General features: G+C 41.5%; 2 protein-coding genes across 4 annotated transcripts in view; both read left to right on the plus strand.

The window, feature by feature from the left end:
- Positions 1 to 4,283, plus strand: part of ZNF613 (zinc finger protein 613) — a 14,231-nt gene extending 9,948 nt beyond the window's left edge. Inside the window, 2 exon segments of the mRNA XM_024132587.3 lie at positions 2,723 to 4,086; positions 4,089 to 4,283. Coding sequence (XP_023988355.2) covers positions 2,723 to 4,086; positions 4,089 to 4,160 — 1,436 coding nt within the window. The 3' untranslated portion in view covers positions 4,161 to 4,283.
- Positions 4,284 to 4,481: 198 nt separating this feature from the next.
- The window catches only part of LOC102988601 (zinc finger protein 432), a 28,998-nt gene continuing 10,607 nt past the window's right edge, over positions 4,482 to 22,872 (plus strand). The window contains exons 1-4 of one of the 3 annotated variants that reach the window (XM_028477755.2): positions 4,482 to 6,765; positions 12,049 to 12,555; positions 15,147 to 18,089; positions 19,322 to 19,509. In XM_028477755.2, the coding sequence (XP_028333556.1) occupies positions 19,495 to 19,509 (15 nt within the window). In that variant the 5' untranslated portion in view covers positions 4,482 to 6,765; positions 12,049 to 12,555; positions 15,147 to 18,089; positions 19,322 to 19,494. The other 2 variants (XM_055079154.1, XM_028477756.2) reach the window with 2 other exon arrangements.

A 22,872-nucleotide genomic window follows, 5' to 3' on the forward strand; every position in this document is an offset into this window, starting at 1 on the left:
CTCACGGGCCCAGCCGCTCCGCGGCATGTGGGATCTTCCCGGACTGGGGCACGAACCCGCGTCCCCTGCATCGGCAGGCGGACACTCAACCACTGTGCCACCAGGGAAGCCCTATAGTTGACCCTTGAACAGCACGAGTTTGAACTGCTTGGGTCCACTTATGTGCAGATTTTTTTCAGGGGCTACGTACTGCAGTATTACACCATCCAAGGTTGGTTGAATCCTCAGATGCACAACCTTGGATACAGGGGGCCGACTATAAAGTTATAGCTGGATTTTTGACCACATGGAGGGTCTGTACCCCATCCCCCGCCTTGTTCAACTGTCACCTGTAATTGAGGTATAGTGGTGGCATTGTGAATTTGATCTGTATTATCCTTGGATACATAGTGTTTCTTTTGAACTGGGTGGCAGCAGTGTGAGCTATAGTTAAGTACATCCAGTAGTTCTAAGACGAATGGCAGGCAAAACTGTCAAGAGTCTTGGTCCAGGATCAGAAGTGTGATCCTTTAGGACCCCTTAAATGGTAGAAACCAAGATGGGTATGCAGACTTTTGAAAGAAAATGCTATTGGTGGCAGGACGTGGGTTTAGGGATCACTACAATGAAATAGGAACAATTTAAATGTTCCATATATACAAGTACAAAGGGTGAATGAAAAAGGTGCCAGTTCCCTAGTATGATATTGTAATATAAGATATATCTGTACTTGGTCTTTGGCCCTGGTTTCTGGCATAGAGCTCCTAAAAGTCTTGTCGTTTCCTTAGTATAGGATCACTTATTTCCTTTATTAGTATTGGTATAGTCAATGTTTGGTGCTTCTCCATGGGCTTTTTAAAACCCAAAGTCTTAATGTTATAATAATTGTAAACTTGGTCACACGCCTTCATCTATTGATACTTTCAGTCTATACATTTTTTCCATCCTGTCCTCTATCCTTATATATATAATATTTATATACAAATGATTCCCACATTGTTATCTCCTTTCCCACATGGTTAAGACCTTTCTCAGGATCTTCATATCCAATTGAATTCTTCATGTCTGTTTTGGATAGCCAAAACCTACCTGGAGGTTGATATGCTTTGAAATGCACACTTGATTTCCCCACATTGTGAACCTCAATAATAGTCCCCATCTCATTAAAAACCACTACTCACCTATCCAGTGGCCTAGGTCACATAATTAGGAATAATACTTGATTCCTTGCATTTAAGGATTTATGCATGTATGAATGTGTCCCACAGCATTTGGAAAAAAATATCCCTCTGTCTTCTGTGGTCTAGTGCTCATAATAACTTGATTTTATTTTACTGTCAGCATAGTTTATAAGGTTACAATTACAAAGCAGCCAGATCTCTATTTGCTCATTTTGAATGCTCTAACCTCATTTATGCCCTCTTTTTACCTTTTATTTTCTTTGTTTACATTATTGTATTTTACCCTTGTCCAAGTGATAACAAACATATATCGGAGTTTTTTGCTTTTTTTTTTGTTGTTGTTGAAGTACAGTTGATTTACAATGTTGTGTTAATTTCTGCTGCACAGCAAAGTGATTCAGTTATATATATACACACACACACACACACACACACACATTCTTTTTCATATTCTTTTTCATTATGGTTTATAACAGGATATTGAATATACTTCCCTGTGCTATACAATAGGACCTTGTTGTTTATCCATCCTATATATAATAGTTTGCATCTGCTAATCCCAAACTCCCATTCCATCCCTCCACTACCCGCCTCCCTTTTGGCAACCACAAATCTGTTCTCTATGTCTGTGAGTCTGTTTCTGTTTCATAGATAAGTTCATTTGTGTCATATTTTAGATTCCACATATAAGTGATATCATATGGTATTTGTCTTTCTCTTTCTGACTTACTTCACTTAGTATGATAATCTCTAGGTCTGTCCATGTTGCTGCAAATGGCCTTATTTCATTCTTTTTATGGCTGAGTAGTATTCCATATTCTGAACAGTGCTGCTATGAATACGGGGTGCATATATCTTTTTGAATTATAATTTTGTCTGGATATATGCCTGGGAGTGGGATTGCTGGATCATATGGCAACTCTATTTTAAGGAACTTCCATACTGTTTTCCAGGGTGGCTGCACCAATTTACATTCCTACCAATGGTGTAGGAGGATTCCCTTTTCTACTTGGAGTTTCTTTAGATATATATTTTTAATGCTTTTCTTTTTTTAAAAAAAATAATTTATTTTATTTATTTATTTTTGGCTGCACTGGGTCTTTGTTGCTTCATGTGGGCTTTCTCTAATTGTGATGAGCAGGGCCTACTCTTCGTTGGGGTGCGCGGGCTTCTTGCAGTGGCTTCTCTTGTTGTGGAGCATGGGCTCTAGAGCGCAGGCTCAGTAGTTGTGGCACATGGGCTCAGTAGTTGTGGCTCATGGGCTCTAGAGCGCAGGCTCAGTAGTTGTGGCTCGTGGGCTCTAGCGTGCAGGCTCAGTAGTTGTGGCACACGGGCTTAGTTGCTCCACGGCATGTGGGATCTTCCTGGACCAGTGCTTGAACCTGTGTCCCCTGCATTAGCAGGCAGATTCTTAACCACTGCGCCACCAGGGAAGCCCTGGAGTTTCTTTAAACTGAAGTCATAGTGTTGTCCGTAAAGAGCCAGCCTACACAAAGGCGTTTGTTAAGTAGTCTCACTCTGTACCAAGCTATGGGAAGATTCATTCTTCTCTTCTTTCCTAGAAATGAGGAAAGATGACTGTCTTCTGCAGGAGGACTTGCAAAATCAAAGATGTCCAAAAAGAATGGAACGATGTCACGAACATAATGCACTTGGAAACATTGTTCATCGGAGCAAAAGTAACTTTCCTTTAAGGCAAAATCATGATATGTTGGACTTTCATGGGAAAACACTGAAATCAAATTTAAGTTTAGTCAGCCAGAACAGAAGCTATGAAGTAAAGAACCCTCTTGGAAATGGGGAATCCTTCCTCCATGCAAAGCATGAGCAATTTCATAGTGAAATGAAATTTACTGAATGTGGAAGTTCTATGAACACAAATTTGCAGTTCATTAAGCATCTAGGAACTCAAAAGATAAATAAACCCCACTTATGCACTGAATGTGGGAAAGCTTTCATCAAGAAGTCCCGCCTCATCGATCATCAGAGAGTGCACACAGGAGAAAAACCTCATGGATGCAGTATATGTGGGAAAGCCTTCTCCAGAAAGTCCAGGCTCACTGAACACCAGAAAACCCATATAGGGGAGAAACAGTATACATGCACTGAATGTGACAAAGCCTTCCCCAAGAAATCACGGCTGCTTATTCATCAGAAAACTCATACAGGAGAAAAACCCTACATATGTGAGGAATGTGGAAAAGGCTTCATCAAGAAGTCTCGGCTCATTAATCATCAGAGGGTTCATACAGGAGAGAAACCTCATGGGTGCAGTCTGTGTGACAAAGCATTCTCCAGGAAGTCCCGGCTCATCGAACATCAAAGAACTCATACGGGAGAAAAACCATATGAATGCACCGAATGTGACAAAGCCTTCCGCTGGAAATCACAGCTTAATGCACACCAGAAAACTCATACAGGAGAGAAATCATATATATGCAGTGATTGTGGAAAAGGCTTCATTCAGAAGGGCAATCTCATTGTACATCAGCGAACTCACACTGGAGAGAAACCCTATATGTGCAATGAATGTGGAAAAGGCTTCATCCAGAAGGGCAATCTCCTCATACATCAACGAACTCACACTGGAGAGAAACCCTATGTATGCAGTGAGTGTGGGAAAGGCTTCAGCCAGAAAACATGCCTCATCTCACATCAGAGATTTCACACTGGAAAAACTCCCTTTGTATGTACCGAATGTGGAAAATCATGTTCACACAAGTCTGGCCTCATTAACCATCAGAGAATTCACACAGGAGAGAAACCCTACACGTGCAGTGACTGTGGGAAAGCCTTCAGGGATAAGTCGTGCCTCAATAGACATCGGAGAACTCATACAGGAGAGAGACCCTATGGATGCACTGACTGTGGGAAAGCCTTCTCCCACTTGTCATGCCTCGTGTACCACAAGGGGATGCTGCATGCAAGAGAGAAACGTGGAGATTCAGTCAAGTTGGAAAATCCTTTCTCAGAGAGTCCCAGCTCATCACGTTCAAGTGATATCGTACAGGGGAAAAACCCTGTTAATGTGCTGAGTGTGCACACACCTTCTGTGGCAGCTCAGACTCCATTCCACAGTGATGGGTTCCTAGCAGATAGGAATGTAGTAGCCCTTGTGGGGCAGCCAGGTGCCACAGGTGCAGTGTCAGCAGATAATAGCATTTGCATGGAAGAAAAACCTAATGAATGCAGTGAGTGTGGTAGCACCTTCAGTGATCAATTACGTCATATTTTACATCACAGAAAACGCACAGAAATAAACTGTGATACAGTGAAGGCGGAAAACCCTTGAATAAAACCTTCTAGGTCATCCTGTGGCTGGCGAGTGTATACTGAGACAAACAGTATAAACACAGAGACTGGGAAAGCCTTTTGTGGAAAGATAGACCCTATCAGGGCTTCATAGGTCACATACTGTCAGTGAGGACATAGTTGGTAGCAATGTAATGACCGTGGAAAAGTCCTTACCCAGAAATAAGACTTCAGTTGGTATCAGAGAGTTTACACAGGAGAGAAACTGTTGGACCTTTTAAGGCAGTAACTGTGGCAGGGTTGTCAGTGGTACATTCTGCCTCATTGGTTGGCAGGGGAAATCATGTAGAAATAAAACTCTGAACACACCAACTATGGAATGCCTTTGGCAAAATATCAGAAAATGCATGAAGCAAATAAGCCCTGTGAAAGTGAATCTTCTAGAGATTTCTGTCACAATCCTAACGTAATCATATATAAGATTATATACATAGTGTACATTTTAGGACAGTATACCTTGAATCAAATGCCTAGTTGATACGTCAGTGACGCTTTAAATCAAAGGAGGGTGTCTGTGTTGCACATCATTGATTAAAGTTATAATGCAGTTCACCCCCCTCATTTGGGGGACATGGGTCTTCTTTTCCCATCCAGGATCATTATATGGTTAATTCTTGGATTTCTTCAGTTCTAAATTTATTCAGTTTGTTATTTCAGTCTACCAAAAGTCCTTCAGAAGGAAACTGAGTACATTTAATCTGATAATGTAACATAGCATGTTTGGATATGCTTAACTTTATAAATCTCACCTGGAGGAACAAAGCTCAAAATTCATGAATAACCTATCAGCCAAGCTCTTGCCCCAGAAGACAGTTCCCATCCTGTAAACACACCACTCAGAAAAACTTTAACAACTGTTTCCTTGACCTGGTCCTGTCCTAGGACCTATAGATGATGTCAGTGATGAACTTAACAGAAAGTCCTTGCCGCCTTTGAGCTGGAAATTATTTTAAAGCTAGGTTTCATGCCTATAGCAATTTTACCCTCTGGCAAAGATAATCGTTACATTACTACATTACATTACTACATTAGTTGAAAAGGACATATAGTATAAGGAGCAAAGTATCCTGATAATTTCCTGTTTAAGGGACGTATCAGAGGGGGAAAGGAAAAGGATTTACTTAATTTTACGTAGAAAAAGGTATGGATACTTTTAAAATTCTCACATTCACCTAGATTATAAATTCCTTGACAGTTTATAGATAATTGTATATTCCCCAGCACATAGCAAAATAGGAAATGAATTATATGTAGATTTGAAAAATGAATGAAGGCGAATGAATGACCTCATGGACTACCAATCAAAATTATTTTTGTCACTGAAGGAAAGGAGCTACTGGCAAGCAATTCTCAGGCTCAGTATTATTCCAAGAAACATTTGTTTCTTGAATAGAGGCTCCTGTCAGACTATAAAAAGGGCAGATCAAAGAAGGACTAGGATCCATAGAATAAGCCCAATTAATGGAAGAAAATAACGTCACTAAAAATGGAGGACTAGGGAGTTCCCTGGCGGTCCCAGTGTTTAGGAATCGGCAGTTTCAACTGTTGTGGCCCAGGTTTGATCCCTGGTCAGGGAAATAAAATCCCACAAGCCATGCGGCACGGCCAAAAAATAAAATTAATTAAAATGGAGGATGGTACGTGAGACAGGTGATGGTGAGATCCCTTTGAATGTTTTGGAGAACAAGCCTTACATTTGTGCACAGGCTTATCACCTTTTACAGTTGCCGCCATTTCAAAGATCTAAGCTCCTCTGTAACTCAACGAATTGAGACGTGATTTAGCCTCATCATTCCTTCTCTCCTGGGACTGGGGCCCTTGTCGTCTATTTCTATTCCTAGGGTTCTTTCCCTTGATCTGATAATGATGTATCCAGCTTAAAAACAGTGAGTCCTGCTTATAAGGAAGAAAAAAAAAGTGGAAATTTGCCATGGAGTGGCTGTCCCATAATTGAATTTCCAAACTCTGGTGTGTGAGTAACTCACTACAACAAATATATTTCCTGAGCATCGGCACTGTTGTAGACACAGGATACGCTGGTGAACAAAACATGCAAAGTAGTGGCCTTTCACAGGATGGATTCAGGACAGATGCTCCTCAGCAAAGCATCAGAAATGGATTCTTCTTCAACTCGGAGTGCAGCTCCCTTCCACTTCTTGTGAATTGCACACCCTATCATGGCAGTCACGGCGTCTTTCCCAGTGAAATCGTCCGTCTGGGTTCCTGAATGGGCTCCCCAGGCCTGCCCTGAGGACCAGGTGCTGAATTCATCTTTCAGAGGTTGGCATTCCAGGTAAATGAAAACGTTAATGGGATAGGGAATTTCTGGTCGCCCTCTTTAAGAAGGCCATAGCAGCATCTGTCCTCTACTGCTCTACACCTCGCATCCATAAAAACTATAGCTAACAGTTATTAAGTGTGCTGTTTGCCAAACAGTCACCGTATCATTTATTTAGCACTCTCCAGTGCTCCATCTTTGTGTATTTTAGGCAAACATTTGTATACATTTGAAGGCTAATTCCTTTCTTCTTAGTACAGGTAACCACCTACTGTACGCAGTTGTACGTGTCCGTCAAATGAGAGCTCCAACATCAGGGTTTGGAGTCTTAGTGGGTTGCTCTACCTTGTGTGTCTCAGTGATGGAGAACTGGGGTCGGTGGTGGTTGTGTTAGTTGGCTGGGGCTGTCGTAACAAAGTACCACAGACATTTTTTTCTCACAGTTCTGGAGGCTGGAAGTCTGAGATCACAGTGTCAGCAGGGTTGATTTCTTCCAAGGTCTCTCCTCGGCTTGTAGATGGCCATCTTCTCCCCATGTCTTCACATTATACCAGTTATATTGGATTAGGACCCACCGTAATAACTTCACTTAAACTTTATTACTTCTTTGAAGACCTTATCTCCAAATACAGTCACATTCTGAGGTACTGGAGGTTATGACTTTAACATATGCATTTGGGGGGAACACAGTTAAGCCCGTAACAGTGGTATTTGTCAGTGAATGCCATTCAAGTTTATTTTGGGCTAACTGATGGAGCTCTCTGGTCGTCAGTAAATGATAGTGTCTTTTCCAGGTTTGACAGTTAACAAAGAGTCATATGGTCAGTATCTGGGGAGGCCCACGTGTGTCTGTGTTGAGAAGCTGGAGCTTTGGAGGCCCAGGATCCCTGGGCCACTGGGACAGTAGATGCTCCATAAAGTAACAATGAATGTTACTTTCCCTTCAGTTCTTCAAGTGAGTCCCTCTTTAGGGAAATACATATATACATACACACAAAAACATGTGTTTTCTGTAAAAGTAGTTGCTCCCTTGGGGACAAAGATAAGAAATAACCACTATAGGCAAGAGGAGAGATTCCATTGTATGGAAAGTGCTTTAGGCTGAAAAATGAAGTAGAAGCTCTTCAGCTGTTCCTTCCTCAGTGGAGGACCATGGATGCTCGTTGGAAGAGTTGACTTTTGAAGGAATATACCCTGGATGCCTCTAAGAAGCTTCATTCACTCATTTCTGCCCCTGAGTAGCACTGCATTTGGGCTGCACACATTCTCCTTTAATGGTGTTGCAAAGAGTCAGATGTGAAGGTCCTGGGCCCTCAACCTCAAGTCCTGATATTTGAGATACAGGATGGGAGGTGAGGGGCCCTGTGAGCTGGGAGGATGCAGGAAAGTCACAGAAGCTCATCATCAGAGAATGATTTGTGGCCATGTTTGGTGGAAGATGAGATCAAAATGATCCAGGAAGTTGGTAACTTACCCCAGAAATCTTTCACCCAGGCTCCAGGGTTTGGGCTGTAGAAAGCCGTGGAAGTGCTAGCCTCAGATCTGCTGCTCTTGGGGAAAGCATGGAGCCTGAGGTTTGTGTGTTTCTATCTTTAAAAAATTTTTTTAATTGAGTTATATTTGATGAACAGTATTATGTAAGTTTCAAGTTTGCAGCATAGTGATTCACAATTTTTAAAGGTCAACTCCATTTATAGTTATTATAAAATATTGGCTTTGTTCCCTGTGGTATACAATATATCCTTGTAGCTTATTTATTTTATACATAGTAGTTTGTACCTCTTAATCCCCTACCCCTATCTTGCCCCTCCCCACTTCCCTCTCCCCACCGGTAACCACTAGTTTGGTCTCTGTATCTGTTGAGTCTGCTGCTTTTTTGTTATATTCACTAGTTTTATTTCTTAGATTCCACATATAAGTGATATACAGTATTTGTCTTTCTCTGACTTATTTCACTTAGCATAACACCCCCAAAGTCCATCCATGTTTTTGCAAATGGCAAAATTTCATTCTTTTTTATGGCTGAGTAGTAGTCTATCATATATATATATACCAAATCTTCTTTATCCATTCATCTGTTGATGGGCACTTAGTTTCCTTCCATATCTTGGCTATTGTAAATAATGCTGCTGTGAACATAGGGGTACATATATCCTTTTGAATTAGTGAGTTCATTCTTTAGATATATACCCAGGAATGAAATTGCTGTGTCATATGGTAGTTCTATTATTAGTTTCTTTTTTTTTAATTGAAGTATAGTTGATTTACAATGTTGTGTTAGTTTCAGATGTACAGCAAAGTGATTCAGTTCCATATAGGAACTTTTCCATTTTAGGTTATTACAGGATATTGAATATAGTTCCCTGTGCTATACAGTACGTCATTGTTGTTTATCTGTTTTATATGTAGTAGTGTGTATCTGTTAATCCCAAACTCCTAATTTATTCCTTCCTCTCTCCCCGCTGTTTTTAGTTTTTTGAGAAACCTCCATACTGTTTTCCACAGTGGCTGAACCAATTTGTGTGTGTTTCTATCTTTGTGGAAGAAAGTGGTTTCATGTACCACAGTGTTATAAGGGATGATTTCAGAAGTTCATGTTTTGCGTCTGTGACTACATGGCCATCCTCCAAGGGAGCTCTGGGTAGTAACCTCCTTTAAGGAAGTAACAAGGAGAGCTAAGTTTTATTCTGAAGGTATCTGTTAAGGGAATACAACCATTGTTAAGGTCATGTGCTTGGAGAAAGGCAGACCTGGATGCAGATTGTAGTTCTAACACATAGAGTATGTTCCTGAGCGAGATATTTAATCCCAAAGCCTTAATGAGAAATATATATATATTTGGTCACTGCCTCTGGTTCCTGACACAGAGGTCATGAAACTCTTGTAATTTCCTGAGTGATGGGGGTGATAGGAGCATCTTACACAGAGCTGTTAAATCCCTTGGAATTTCCTGGGTGATAGGAGTGTCTTTTGTTCTAATAAAGTGACCCTGGGTGGGTTCCTGAATGGGGCTGGTCACCAGAAAGGCCAAATCATGATTAGAAGCGTGGAACTCTCCACCCCATCCCTTATACTATGGGGAAGGGAGCGGGACTAGAGATTGAGTTAATAATCAATTATTCATTTAAATATATATATATGTACATATGTATGTAGTCATTTATCTTTAAAATGTATCCATGAGTCAAGTGGGTCATTTTTTTAAAAAGTAAAGGCAGTATATTTTAAATAATATATTTAATTATATATATATGTTTATCAAATGAGGAAGTTCCCTTTTGTTTGGGGGCGTCCCCAAGACCCCCCTCAGGTTTGGTAATTTGCTAGAAGAACTCACAGAACTCAGAAACCTTGTTATCCTCAAGGTTACATTTATTATAGAAAGGACAGAGACTAAAATCAGCAAGGGAAAAAGGAAAATCCACACCCACAATGTGATTTATGGTGGAGGCTGTGGATCCCGTGGTGTCAGTAGACCTCTGCAGGGACTGGAGACTGAAGTCAAGCACGTGGGTGTCCTACCAGTCTGATGTGACCCAGCCCCAGTTAAGCCTCTGGACATCGGGGCTCAGGGAGCTCCCTTGGTTGGTGGTACTCCCTGCCTGCTGTCACACATTTATGCCAAGAAAGTAATGCTCACTACTACATATAAAATAAATAACCAACAAGGGCCTATGGTAAAGCACAGGGAACTATACTCAATATTTTGTAATAACCTATAAGGGAGAAGAATCTGAAAAAGAATATATATATATATAAATATATATATATGAATGTATAACTGAATCACTCTGCTGTATACCTGAAACTATCACAACATTGTAAATCAACTATACTTCAATTAAAAAATCAGTAAAGGAAAAAAAAAAAGTCACACTGCCCATGACTCCATTGTGGGAGGGCAGCTGGAAGCTCCATGTCTGCAATTTCCCTGGGCTCTACCCTTCAAGCCTCTTCCCTTGGCTGATGTTAATCTGTATCCTTTAACTGTAATGAACCCTCACTTTCAGCAGAACAGCTTTCAGTGAGTTCTGAGCCCCTCTTGCAAATTATTATGGTCTTATGGAATATTGTCCCTAACTGCAGTAGCTCTGTGCTGCCTTTTGGGTAATTTCTAGTTCACTAATTATCCCTTCAAGGCCTATACATAAGCTTTTAACTGTGTGGACACATGCCACAGGCGTATATGTTTCTTTACTTTTTTTCTCAAATCTGCCTAATTTTTTCTTTATAGTTTCCTGTTCTTTTTTTTTTTTTTTCCAAGGCTTTTGACTTTATTATTGGGACTTCCCTGTTGGTCCAGTGGTTAAGACTTCGCCTTCCAATGCAGGGGGTACAGGTTCAATCCCTGGTCAGGGAGCTAAGATCCCACATGCCTAGGGGCCGAAAAACCAAAACATAAAAGAACAGAAGCAATATTGTAACAAATTCAATAAAGACTTAAAAATGGTTCACATTTAAAAAATGGATTTTAACTTTATTATTAACTGTTGTATCTCTGGGCCAAGAATAGTACTTGGCACACAGTAGATGCTCCATAAATATTTTTGAATGAATATACAGTCAGTATTTCTATGGGGTTTAGAGGTTTCTTATTTAATTCTTATTTTTCAAGGGAAGGATCATTTTAATCCCTATTTTATAAATGAAGAAAATGAGGTTTAAAAGCATTCATTATGTGTAGGGCTTAAGGCCCCCTATAGTTTCCTGTTCTGTAGAATTTTTTTTTTTTTTGGCTGTGCTGCACAACTTGCAGGATCTTGGTTCCCCAACCAAGGATAGAACCTGGGCCCTCAGCAGTGAGAACGCAGCGTTCTAACCACTGGACCGCCAGGGAATTCCCTAAAATACCTTATTCTTTATAACATTTTAAACACATTTATTAAACATGTCATCTCTTGTAATTCTGGCATCTCTTGTCTCTACATGGTGAATTCTGATCCACCAAGTCAGGGAAGGCCCGTGATGAATGTAATAATATGTTTTATTAATCTTGATATCACCCACATGTGTATAGTGTTTGGCAAATAAGTACATATATGTAGAGTTATGTATATATAGTTCTTGGTTAGCAATAGGATATAATGGCTACACATTATAGAAATTTCTCATTTGTTAAATAAATAGAATTATGAATGTATAATTGCAGAATATCCCAATCGTGTTTTCCTTCTACTACAGGGTGTTTTCTTAAAAACTACTTGTATTAATGCAGCCTATTTGGTGAAAATAACAGAAACTTCCTTTACATGCCTTCTTCCTTACATCAGTAGAAGGGAAACACTTTATATTAAACAGGATCGTGTTGTGACAGGAATCCCTGACATATGACAACATGGCTATAAAGTTCACGTGGGAGGAGTGGCAGCTCCTGGACCCCAGTCAGAAGGACCCGTACCCAGATGTGATGCCGGAGAACCATAGCAACCTGGTATCTTGTGGGTGAGGACGTGTCCCCTGTGTCCCTCAGAGAATCTTCAGTCAGTGGCCATTTTTCTCAGCTGCTTAATGCTTCAGTATCTGCAATGCTCTCAAGGAGTAGATTCTCAGATCCTTCTCTGCTCCAGACAAGTGTATAATGTTCCCTCTCCTGAGAGAAAAGCCTCTCCTTTGCAGATGTGAAAACTTCCCTCAAAGGTAGCTTTCTCCCATCTTGACATCCTAGCCCAATTTGATGTGTCTAAGTCTTCTGTCGTTTCCCGTGGACAGGGTGTCAAGCCTGCAGACCAGATGCATCCTCCAAGTTGGAACGAGGGGAAGAACTGTGGCCAATAGAAGATGAAAACCGCAGGTGAACCTGTTCAGGTGTGTAGCTGATAATCAGCAAGGTGGGCGGCCAGGGAAGTCATATTCTAGTCAGTAAGAGAAAGTCCCATGGCTGTAAGAGTGTTTGAGGATGTCTAAACAACTGCACCTCGTATCTATCTTCCCATATGAGAGCTTTTTCTTCACAGGTGTTTAAAGGGAAATAGACCCCCATTTCTCCCTCTGAGATCTGATCCCAGTGGTCCCTGTTTATTTTACATACTTCTTGATTTTCTTTGTTGTTTACCTACTTTTCTTCTTAAGTTTCTTACATCTTCTCCTTTTCTGTCCTCTGTCACAGCATCTCTGCCTATTTCTTCCACCTCCTTTGCTACAAGATTCTACCTTCCAGCTCTTACTCTAAAGATCTTTGAAGGGACCTCCCTGGTGGCACAGTGGTTAAAAATCCTCCTGCCAGTGCAGGGGACACAGGTTCAAGCCCTGGTCCAGGAAGATACCACATGCCACAGAGCAACTAAGCCCGTGTGCCACAACTACTGAGCCCATGGCCGCAACTACTGAAGCCCGTGCACCTAGAGCCCGTGCTCAGCAACAAGAGAAGGCACCACAATGAAAGGCCTGCACACCGCAATGAAGAGTAGCCCCTGCTCACCGCAACTAGAGAAAGCCCGCACACAGCAACGAAGACCCACTGCAGCCAAAAATAAATAAATTTATTTTTTAAAAAAGGAAAAATGATCTTTGAATTCAGCAGTCTTCTAACTAGTGCATCATCCTGCTTTGTTGGGAAATAGTGATTTCCCTTCCTGACATTTAACCCCACGTTAAATGCTGTACCCACACCATAACCTGATCTCTGTGTGTTTATATGGTTTCTTAGCTTCTTGCTATAGATTAAATGTTGGGGTCCCCCCAATCATGTGTTGAAACCCTAACCACAAGGTGATGGTATTAGGAGGTGGGGCCTTTGAGTGGTGATTAGGTCATGAGGGCCCAGAGAGAGCTCTTGTCCCTTATCCCATGTGAGGTGGGGGCTAGAAGGCACTGTGTATGAGGAAGCAGGCCCTCACCAGGCACCTAACCTACTAGCGTCTTGATCATGGACTTATTAGCCTCTGGAACCATGAGAAGTAAATTTCTGTCCTTTATAAGCCACCCAGTCTATGGTATTTTGTTATAGCAGCTCGAATGTACTAAGACTTCTCTTTGCCCCAGTCTGGAATTCTCCAGAGGTTCTGTTTTCTTTATTCCCTCTCCCACAATTTGAACTCATCAGGAAGCCGTGTCTCACTCTATCATATATCCTCATTTCCTCCACCTCTCTCCATCTCCTTTGCTCCTTCAGACCACTTCTCATAGTTTGTAGCTTCTTCCTTTTTTCTTTGCTTGTTTTTTACATTTATTTATTTATTTATGGAAGTATAGTTAATTTACAGTGTTGTGTTACTTTCAAGTGTTCAGCAAAGTGATTCAGTTATATATATACACACATATATATATTCTTTTTCAGGTTCTTTTCCATTATAGGTTATTACAAGATGCTGAGTATAATTCTCTGTGCTGTATGGTAGGTCCTTGTTGTTTATTTTATATATAGTAGTGTGTATATGTTAACCCCAAACTTCTAATTTATCTCTCCCCTGGCTTTTCCCTTTGGTAACCATAAGTTTGTTTTCTATGTCTGTGAGTCTATTTGTGTTTTGTAAATAAGTTCATTTGTATCATTTTTTTAGATTCCTCATATAAGTGATATGATATCTGTCTCTGACTTGCTTCACTTAATATGATAATCTCTAGGTCCATCCATTTATTATTTATTTATTTATTTTCTATTATTTCAGTTTTGCTAACCAGGATGTCAACACAAGTGAGAAGAAAGAATATGTTCGTGTGTCCCCAACACCAGCACTATGGCCAGTACATAATAGGCATTTAACAAGGATTTGTTGAATGAAAGAAAGCAGCCCTTGTAATTTTTAAAAAATATTTATTTATTTGGCTGTGCTGGGTCTTAGTTGTGGCACATGGGATCTTCATTGCCAAGTGCGCGATCTTTTAGTTGCAGCATGCAGGCTCTTAGTTACGGCATGCAGGATGTAGTTCCCTGACCAGGGATCCAACCCTGGCCCCCTGCATTGGGAGTGCAGTCTTAACTACTGGACCGCCAGGGAAGTCCCAGCCCTTGTAATTTTGGATCAGGTTTTCCTACCACCTCTATTTTCTCTTCGAACAGTGACTTTCTTGTTTTTTTTAGTACCTTTGCACATTTTGCAAGGCAGTATTTAGAAAGCAGCCAGATCTACATTTATTCAATGTGAATTACCTCAACTTGTTTGTACACTTTCTGCTTTTGAGACTTGATTTTTGTGTATTGTGGTTTTCCCAATGTCTAAGAAAAAAGGAACTTTTTTTATTGAAGTATAGTTGATTTACAATGTTGTGTAAATTTCTGCTGTACAGCAAAGTGATTCAGTTATACATATATATGCATTCTTTTTCATATTCTTTTACATTATGGCTTATCACAGTATTATAAGGAACATTATTAAAGATTCTTTTGCACTGAGATCATGCAACCAACACTAAAGAGCTGATCCACACCTAAGCATTCACGTTCTCATCTTTTCTAGAAGTCAAGCAAGTTGACGATCAAAGCGGATGGAACAATGCCATGAACATCATGCCTTTGAAAATACTGTTCATCCAGCCCAAAAGCATTTTCCTTTAAGGCAAAATCATGGAGATTCTGCAAATTTAAATATAGTAAAATCAGAACAGAAGCTATGAAATAACCCTGTGGAGTGTAACAGAGATGGGAAATCCTTTCTCTTTATAAAGCATGAGCAAATTCATACTAAAATTGCCTGAAATTGGAAAACTCAGCAGCACTAAGGCTCAGTTCATTAAGCATCAGAGAGATCGCAGAGTTGAGAAATCCCATGTATGCAGTGAATATGGGGAATCCTGCATCAGGAAGCCTCGGCTCACTAAACATCAGAGAATTCACCTGGGAGAGAGAACCCCATGGATGCAGCATACGTGGGAAAGCATATACCACAAAGTCCAGGCTCACTGAACACCAGAAAATCCATAAAGGAGAGAAACCTTACGTATATGCTAAATGTGGCAAAGCCTTCCTCATTGAATCACGTCTCATTTTACCTCAGAAAACTCAGACTGAAAAAAAAAAAAAAAAAAACTCAGACTGGAGAGAAACCCTCTATATATAGATTGTAGAAATGGTTTCATCCCGAAGGTCAGTTTCATTGTACATTGGAACAAAGTATAGGAGATGAAAAGAGGTAAGATCCCCTTGGGGTGTACTTGAGAAGAAACCTTGTATTTATTTGTTCACAGGCCTATCACCTTTGAGAGTTACCGACACTTCAAAGATTCCATCCCCTCTGTGACCTGCTCAACTAGACATGTGATTTTCCTTATCTTTTTCATTCCTTCTTACTCTTATGAGCGGGGCTCTTATCCCCTCTTCTTACCCAGAGTCTTTCCCTTGATCTATTAAACATATCCTGCTAAAAAACCTTGAGTCCTGCTTAAAGAACAAGAAATGGAAATTTGCTATGCAGTAGCTGTCCTACATTTCCATCACAAACCCTGGATTATCGGGTAAATTTACTCCAACATAATATTTTTAAGCACCTAAACTTGGCCATCTAATATTTATTCAATCCTGTAATGTAGTCATTAGATAATTGAGAACAGAAAAATTTCATGATTGATTTGCGTTTTACAAGGATCACCTTGCCTGTTCTATGAAGATGAGATCATATGGGTCAAGGATATAAGCAGGGACAATTCTAGTATCTCAGGTGAGAGATTCGGCCAGCATGGTAATGATGGTCCAGTGAGAGAAAATGAAACTGACTTCCAGCTTTGACCTTTCGTTATATGACTTTTATCAGGTGCTTTCTGAGACTTACAAGGTCCTATGGGTTTGAATGTAATTGAAGAAAGTAGGTGAACCTTGCATCTGTGCCACAGCGTGTGTTCTCAAGATCTGTTTCCCCAGGGTGAATGAGCGTTCTAGCTCAGGGCTGGGGTGAGAGGAGGAAGAGAATATGAGCTGGAGCAGGGCTAGAAATGGGTAGCAGGCCTGTAAATGGCTGGCAAAGACTTCTTGGTGACCTGATGAAGATGCATAGGACTGTGGGAAAACCAGTTCTTTGAGGCCATTTTATTTTTTGCACACAAATGTTCATAGAAGTTCCACTGGCAGTATCCAAAAAACTGGAAACAATGCAAAGGTCCATCAACTGGTGAATGATTAAATTTTGGAATATCCAACAATGAATACTAAAGCAACAAAAAAGGAAGAACTATTGATACTTTAAAAATGATGAATTTCAGGACTTCCCTGGTGGCCCAGTGGATGAGACTCCACCCTCCCAATACAAGGGGCCCGGGTTCCATGCCTGGTCAGGGAACTAGATCCCACATGCATGTCACAACTAAGAGTTCGCATGCCACAACTAAGGAGCCTGCCTACTGCAACTAGGAGCCTGTGAGCTGCAACCAAATAAATAAATTTTTAAAAAATGATTAATTTCAAAACAGTCGTGCTATGTGAAAGAAGCCAGCACAGACACTACTAATTTTATGAAAAGAACGCAGACTAATCTGTAGTGACAGAAGGCAGTCCAGTGCTGCCCAGGATGTAGCAGGTTTTGCATTTGGGCTGGGTAAGAAGCACGGTTGGGAAAAGGCTCACACCGTCCACCGTTTCCGCTCACTTTGTGATCGCTGCATCCCCGGTACTGTCACTTTTCCAAACCTTGGTCTTCCCCAAACACTTCCACCTGCCAGTTCCACGCCGAGCTCCGCAGACAGCATTTGCCCCGCAGTACGGACACCGAATCTCCTCTAAGATGGCCGCGTCCACGGTGCTCCTGCCCAACGGCGCAAACCCGAAACGGCTACAGCGCGCCGCCAGGTTTTTTTTTTTTTTTTTTGCCAAGCACGCTGAAGTTTTCATACGGCCTCTAAATCTTTTCGCAATTAAACCAGTTATCGAGGTGTCCAGACGCAATTTTAATTTCCCACGGAGCCGAGACGTCACAGCCGTAACAGCGGCTCAGAATGTGCTCCTGCGCCCTTTCGGTCTTGATGGGCTCCGGCCTTGGAAAAATTTGCGCCGTTCACCGTCCACAAGCGGGCCCTGTCCATTCAAACGAATGTACCCCCACGTCATGTTTGCCTTGTATGAGCTCGAGCCTCTTAAAATCTCCCCATTTTCCTTTAAGGGGCTGAGGTACCAGGAAACAGGAGCGATTTCAGCCGTGGTCTCTCAACGGCCGCCACGCCTCTGTACGTCAGGTGTGCAAAGATGGCGACCCCAGGGCGCCGAGTCTGTGGTGGCGGCGCGGACGTATTACCTCATAAGGAAAAGCCGGAAACCCCCAACGCGTTCACCATAGAAACGCGGTAGAAACGCCGCTGACCCTTGTCGGTTGGTCTCGGGAGAGAGGGCTGGGCGAGGGGACCAGAAGTAAAAGAAGTTTGGGGGATAAAATTAGGCCCTGAAGAGGTCGCTGCAGGTTCAGGAGAGAACCAGATGGGTATGTGGGTCTGGCTGTAGAAAAGGCGGGGATGGGGGCGGTCTGTCGGCCTTTAGGTGGGCTGTGGCTCCTTTGAGTCTGGGAAGGTAGCGCAAGGGCGGATGGTGGTTTGGTTTTGTTTTTGAAGGGAGCATGGAGGAGTCAGTACAATGTCTGTGATCGTGGTGTCTTTGGGGTCAATCATGGGAGGCTCTGGTGGTCAGCGATTAAAGGTGTGAACAGATCAACTACCGAGAGGCCTGAGGTCAGGGTTTAAGGTCTTCGGGGGTGATTGACAACTGGTGGCGTGGGGTTCGTCAATGAATGCGGAGACTTGTTCGGGTTCTCGGATAATTTTGAGCTCAAAGGTCGAGGAACCGTTAAGGGAGGTCAGTGTACGTGTGTATCTGACCTGCTTTGCTATTAATCCGGTGGGGTAATGGTCACTGTCTTTCGTGCAGGGATGTGACAGCAGAAGGCTCGGAGGCTCAGGAGCCCTGGTAGGTGCGTGTGTTGAGCCCAGACTTTGGCTGCTGGGACAGACTTGGTAAACGTTAGTTAACATTCCCTGAAAGCTTCAGGTCCAAGTCCCTGCCCCACCACAAATTTTCTAATCCCTTTTGGCTCCCTACAGCACCCCTTCCTTTTGAACCCAAAGAAATGAAAGTTTGGGGGAAGAACAATTCAGCATCTTTCAACTTAGTAATCTTTTAATTTAAGTTTTGTTTTTATCATTCCTTCTGCAGGTTGACTGCATATTTCATTTCAGGTTCTATAGGTGGATATTTAAAGGCTGCTCCTTTCCCAGTATTTATATTTTTGAATTGTTTTTTAAATTTGTATTTATGGCTCATATTCCTTTTCTCTCTCTTCTTTTTTTGATGTGTTCATTGTCCCTCATATTAAAATGTGTATGTAAACAGGGGATATGAAGACTTTTAAAGAGGCTTGAGAGCATCAAAGTTTAAAGGAAGAACTTACAGTTTCTCACTGCCCAGATGGCCTCATTTCTATAATTGTCTGAAAATTACCTGCCACTGAAATATAGTACTGTGCTGATTCTCCTTTGCCACTTTCCCTTTCAAATTCATGCTACTTCCATATATTCAGGGAGTTAGGTTTCATTGGCCCAAGGTGTGAAATTCTCTGGGGAATCAGATGAAGAGGCAGAAATACTGGGGACCACGTGTTAAGGTGAGTGCACAGGAAGAAGGAATACAATTCCGGAAGTAATTTTGCTTTTCAACCCACAGGTGCTAACAAGAGACAAGATATGAATGAAGGAAGAGGAGTTTCCAGGACCTAGATATTGTTATTTCTGGGGATACTTTGGCGACTGGTATATCTAACTAGAAATTTTGGTATATCCAGAAGAGACAAAGACAGAGCCTCTGCGTTGCCAGCTATTTTCAGAGAACAGAAGAAAATGATCCAGGCCCAGGTGACTCATGTCTTGTTTTTTTCTCTCCTTTATTCCTTAATGGATTTGTAGAGGCCTGTAAAAAAAAAAATCAGTTCAGTATCTAGAGAGAAATAAACTTTGAAGATAAACTCCATTGCCATGGCAAAGTAGGATCAAGAACATAGTGTTTATATGATTCCTAGTAAATGACTAGTGTTGGAACATAACGTGTAACTGTTACTCTTTGTGTGCACCTGTAGATGTGTGCCTATTTATAAATGCATGTGGGTTCATGTACATATCTGTGTACATAAATACATCTGTTATGTTTTGTGCATCAGTGGAATTATACTCTAAAGAACATCCCTTTGGCCTAGATAGTATAATTTAAGCATCTAATAGAATAATGACTACAATTGTTTTGTGAATATTAGCTGTATAAAACTCCATTCATCTATAATTGTACTCAAAGAAATGAGTCAAACTATATAAAGCATTTAGATGAGTGTCTGTTACCAAAAGTCAGGTCTGGCTGCTCGCTGCTTGAAAGCCAATAACTCGAGAGGCAAGGTTGGTGGAAAGGAAAGTTTGTTTTATTCCAGAGGCTGGCAACTGGGGGAAGAGGGTGGACTCGTGTCCAGAGGCCAACTCCCCACTACCAGTCAGTGGGCCAGAGCTTTTAAAGGGGAGTTTCAGGGCTGTATAGACGGAGGGAGGGGGCTACATTGTAGAAACAGCATAGTCAGCTCTGGCAGTCATCTTGAAATCGGTCATGCCATGGTCTGATCAGCGTCATCTTGATTGTGTTGAGTACAGTTAATCTTTAGTTCCACAGTTGGTTTGTTCCCATTTCCTTGAAGCCAGTTCTTGGAATTTTGGCAGCTTATGTCATGGCTACAGTCTGGTCATCATGTAGTTCACTTCTTCCAACTGGTGAGGGTTTCAGTATCTCCAAAACAGCTCAAAGGATATGGCTCAGAATATTATCTATAGCCCTGGGAGAGAAACTGAAGGTCCTTGACTTTGTTTAATGACTAAACTATTATTATTTGGTCTTGTTGGACTGTTTTCCTTTGTGTCTGCATTTTCTCACTTCTCTGATTAAATTTATTCTTTAAAGTTTTTCTGCAGCCAAAAGGCAGGCTGAGGACATGGTGGTGTGTGGTGTGTGTGTGTGTGTCTATCTGTCCTGGGGAGGCCCCATAGGGTCCTGCTCCATTTCATGACTGCTACATAGTAAGAGATGTGTGAGATCATCCATGCCTTAAATCTTTGCCAGTACTTAATAATAGGACATTATCAAATTGTATAATTTCATCAATCTGAATGGTCCAATGTTTATTCTTTTACCTTATTTTGCATTTACCTCATCATAGGTGAGGTTGAAATCCATCTTGTATATTTATTGGCCAGTTGGATTCTTTTTCTCTTGTGATATGCCTGTCCTTATCATTTTTACATTAACAAAATGATTTTTTTTCTTACTGATTAATAGGAGTCATGCCTATCCACTACATATTGATTCTTTCTTTTGTTTATAAAAAATATTTTTCCAGCTTGTCACTTTTCTTTCAGCTTTATCCACAGTAACTTTTTCAATGCAGACATTTTAATTTTTCCTCTTATAAAGTTTGCTATTTATTTTCTTTTATGGTTTTTGGTTTGTGACATGAACATAATTCATATTTGTCTCTATTCCTTTCACAGATTCTTTTGTTTCATGGCTAGGACTCTAAACAGGAGAAAACTATTTTTGAGTGTGAAATTAGGTAGGAACCTAAGTTTTCGTTTTTCCAAATGGATCTACATCTCACATGAAAAAATTCAGAAGGTGGTAAGATCAGCAGTGTTAAGAATTTTCCACCTCTTTTAAAAAAGAAAAAGAAAAGAATTTGCTCAACCAGGTAACTCTCTTCTCTATGACGTAATCTCTGCAAGAACACAGGGATAGATTATCCCATCAGATTTCCCCTCATCTGGCAGCTCGGTTGACAAGCAGGTCTCATTTCATTCCCTGGTGGCATTTGGGCTTAGGCTGCATGACCACAGGATCAGGACATTGAAGACATTCCACACTGCTGAACTGTTGTTATCCAGAGCACTTCTAACACCAAATGTATGGGTATTTTCCTCACACCTCCTAATTCTGTGACTCTCCAGACACCAACTGGGTGTCCTACAATTCAACTCAATCCTGCCGCTAACTACCTGGAGTTAGCGTCAGATCCCACAAGGTAACAGCTCAGTCCCACAAGACTTCCCCCACTTTAGGTGCCTGTCAAGAGTCCCAGGCTGTTACCTAAGCTTCTGATGATGAGCTCTAAATCCGGGGGTACCCACAACCCCCTGCTCAGGTTTGGTAATTCACTAGAATGACTCACAGAACTCAGGAAATCTCTTTACGTACATTCACTGGTTTATTCTAAAGGCTACAACTCAGGAATAGCCAGATGGAAGAGATGCATAGCGCGAGGTATGGGGGAAGGGGTGCGGAAGTTCCTCCCTGGGAGCACCACCCCGCCAGCACCTCTATGTGTTCACCAACCCGGAAGCTCTCTGAACCTGATGTTTTAGGGGGTTTTATGGTGGTTTTCTGATGTAGGCACAAATTGATTAAATCACTGGCTATTGGGGACTGAACTCAACCCCCAATGCCAGTTCCCTCCCTGGAGGCTGGGGGTCTTTCTGGGGACCAGGTACCAGTCATCTCATGAGCACACAAAAGATACTCTGATCACCCTAGAGAGCCCACGGTTTTTTGGAACTGTGTTCCAGAAACCAGGGGCAAAGACCAAATATATATTCATCACAACATTTTTCTGGCTTCTGTTGTTTTCATTTCATCAATTTTGGCTTTCTTTTGATGGTAATGAGTCTTTTCTTTTTTCTTTCTTTTTTTTAAAAAATTTATTTTATTTATTTTTGGCTGCATCGGGTCTTTGTTGCTGCGCGCGGGCTTTCTCTAGTTGCGGCGAGTAGGGGCTACTCTTCATTGCAGCGCGCGGGCTTCTCATTGCAGTGGCTTCTCTTGTTGCGGAGCACGGGCTCTAGGCATGCAGGCTTCAGTAGTTGTAGCACGTGGGCTCAGTAGTTGTGGCTTGAGGGCTCTAGAGCTCAGGCTCAGTAGTTGTGGCACACGGGGGGCTTAGTTGCTCCATTGCATGTGGGATCTTCCTGGACCACGGTTTGAACCCGTGTCCCCTGCATTGGTAGGCGGATTCTTAACCACTGCACCACCAGGGAAGCCCGAGTCTTTTCTTTCTGGTTGGTTTCCGAATCTGACTTTTGCAAGTGATGTTCTATAGTTTCAGTCTCAATCATCTAGAAGCAGATTTCCTGCTTGGCTTTGCTGGCTGGCTAAGTCTGAGTTACAGGATGTTTAATCAGTTCTAAAATTTTCTT

Source organism: Physeter macrocephalus, chromosome 17 (genome assembly GCF_002837175.3).
Source record: "Physeter macrocephalus isolate SW-GA chromosome 17, ASM283717v5, whole genome shotgun sequence".
NCBI classification, from domain to species: domain Eukaryota; kingdom Metazoa; phylum Chordata; class Mammalia; order Artiodactyla; family Physeteridae; genus Physeter; species Physeter macrocephalus.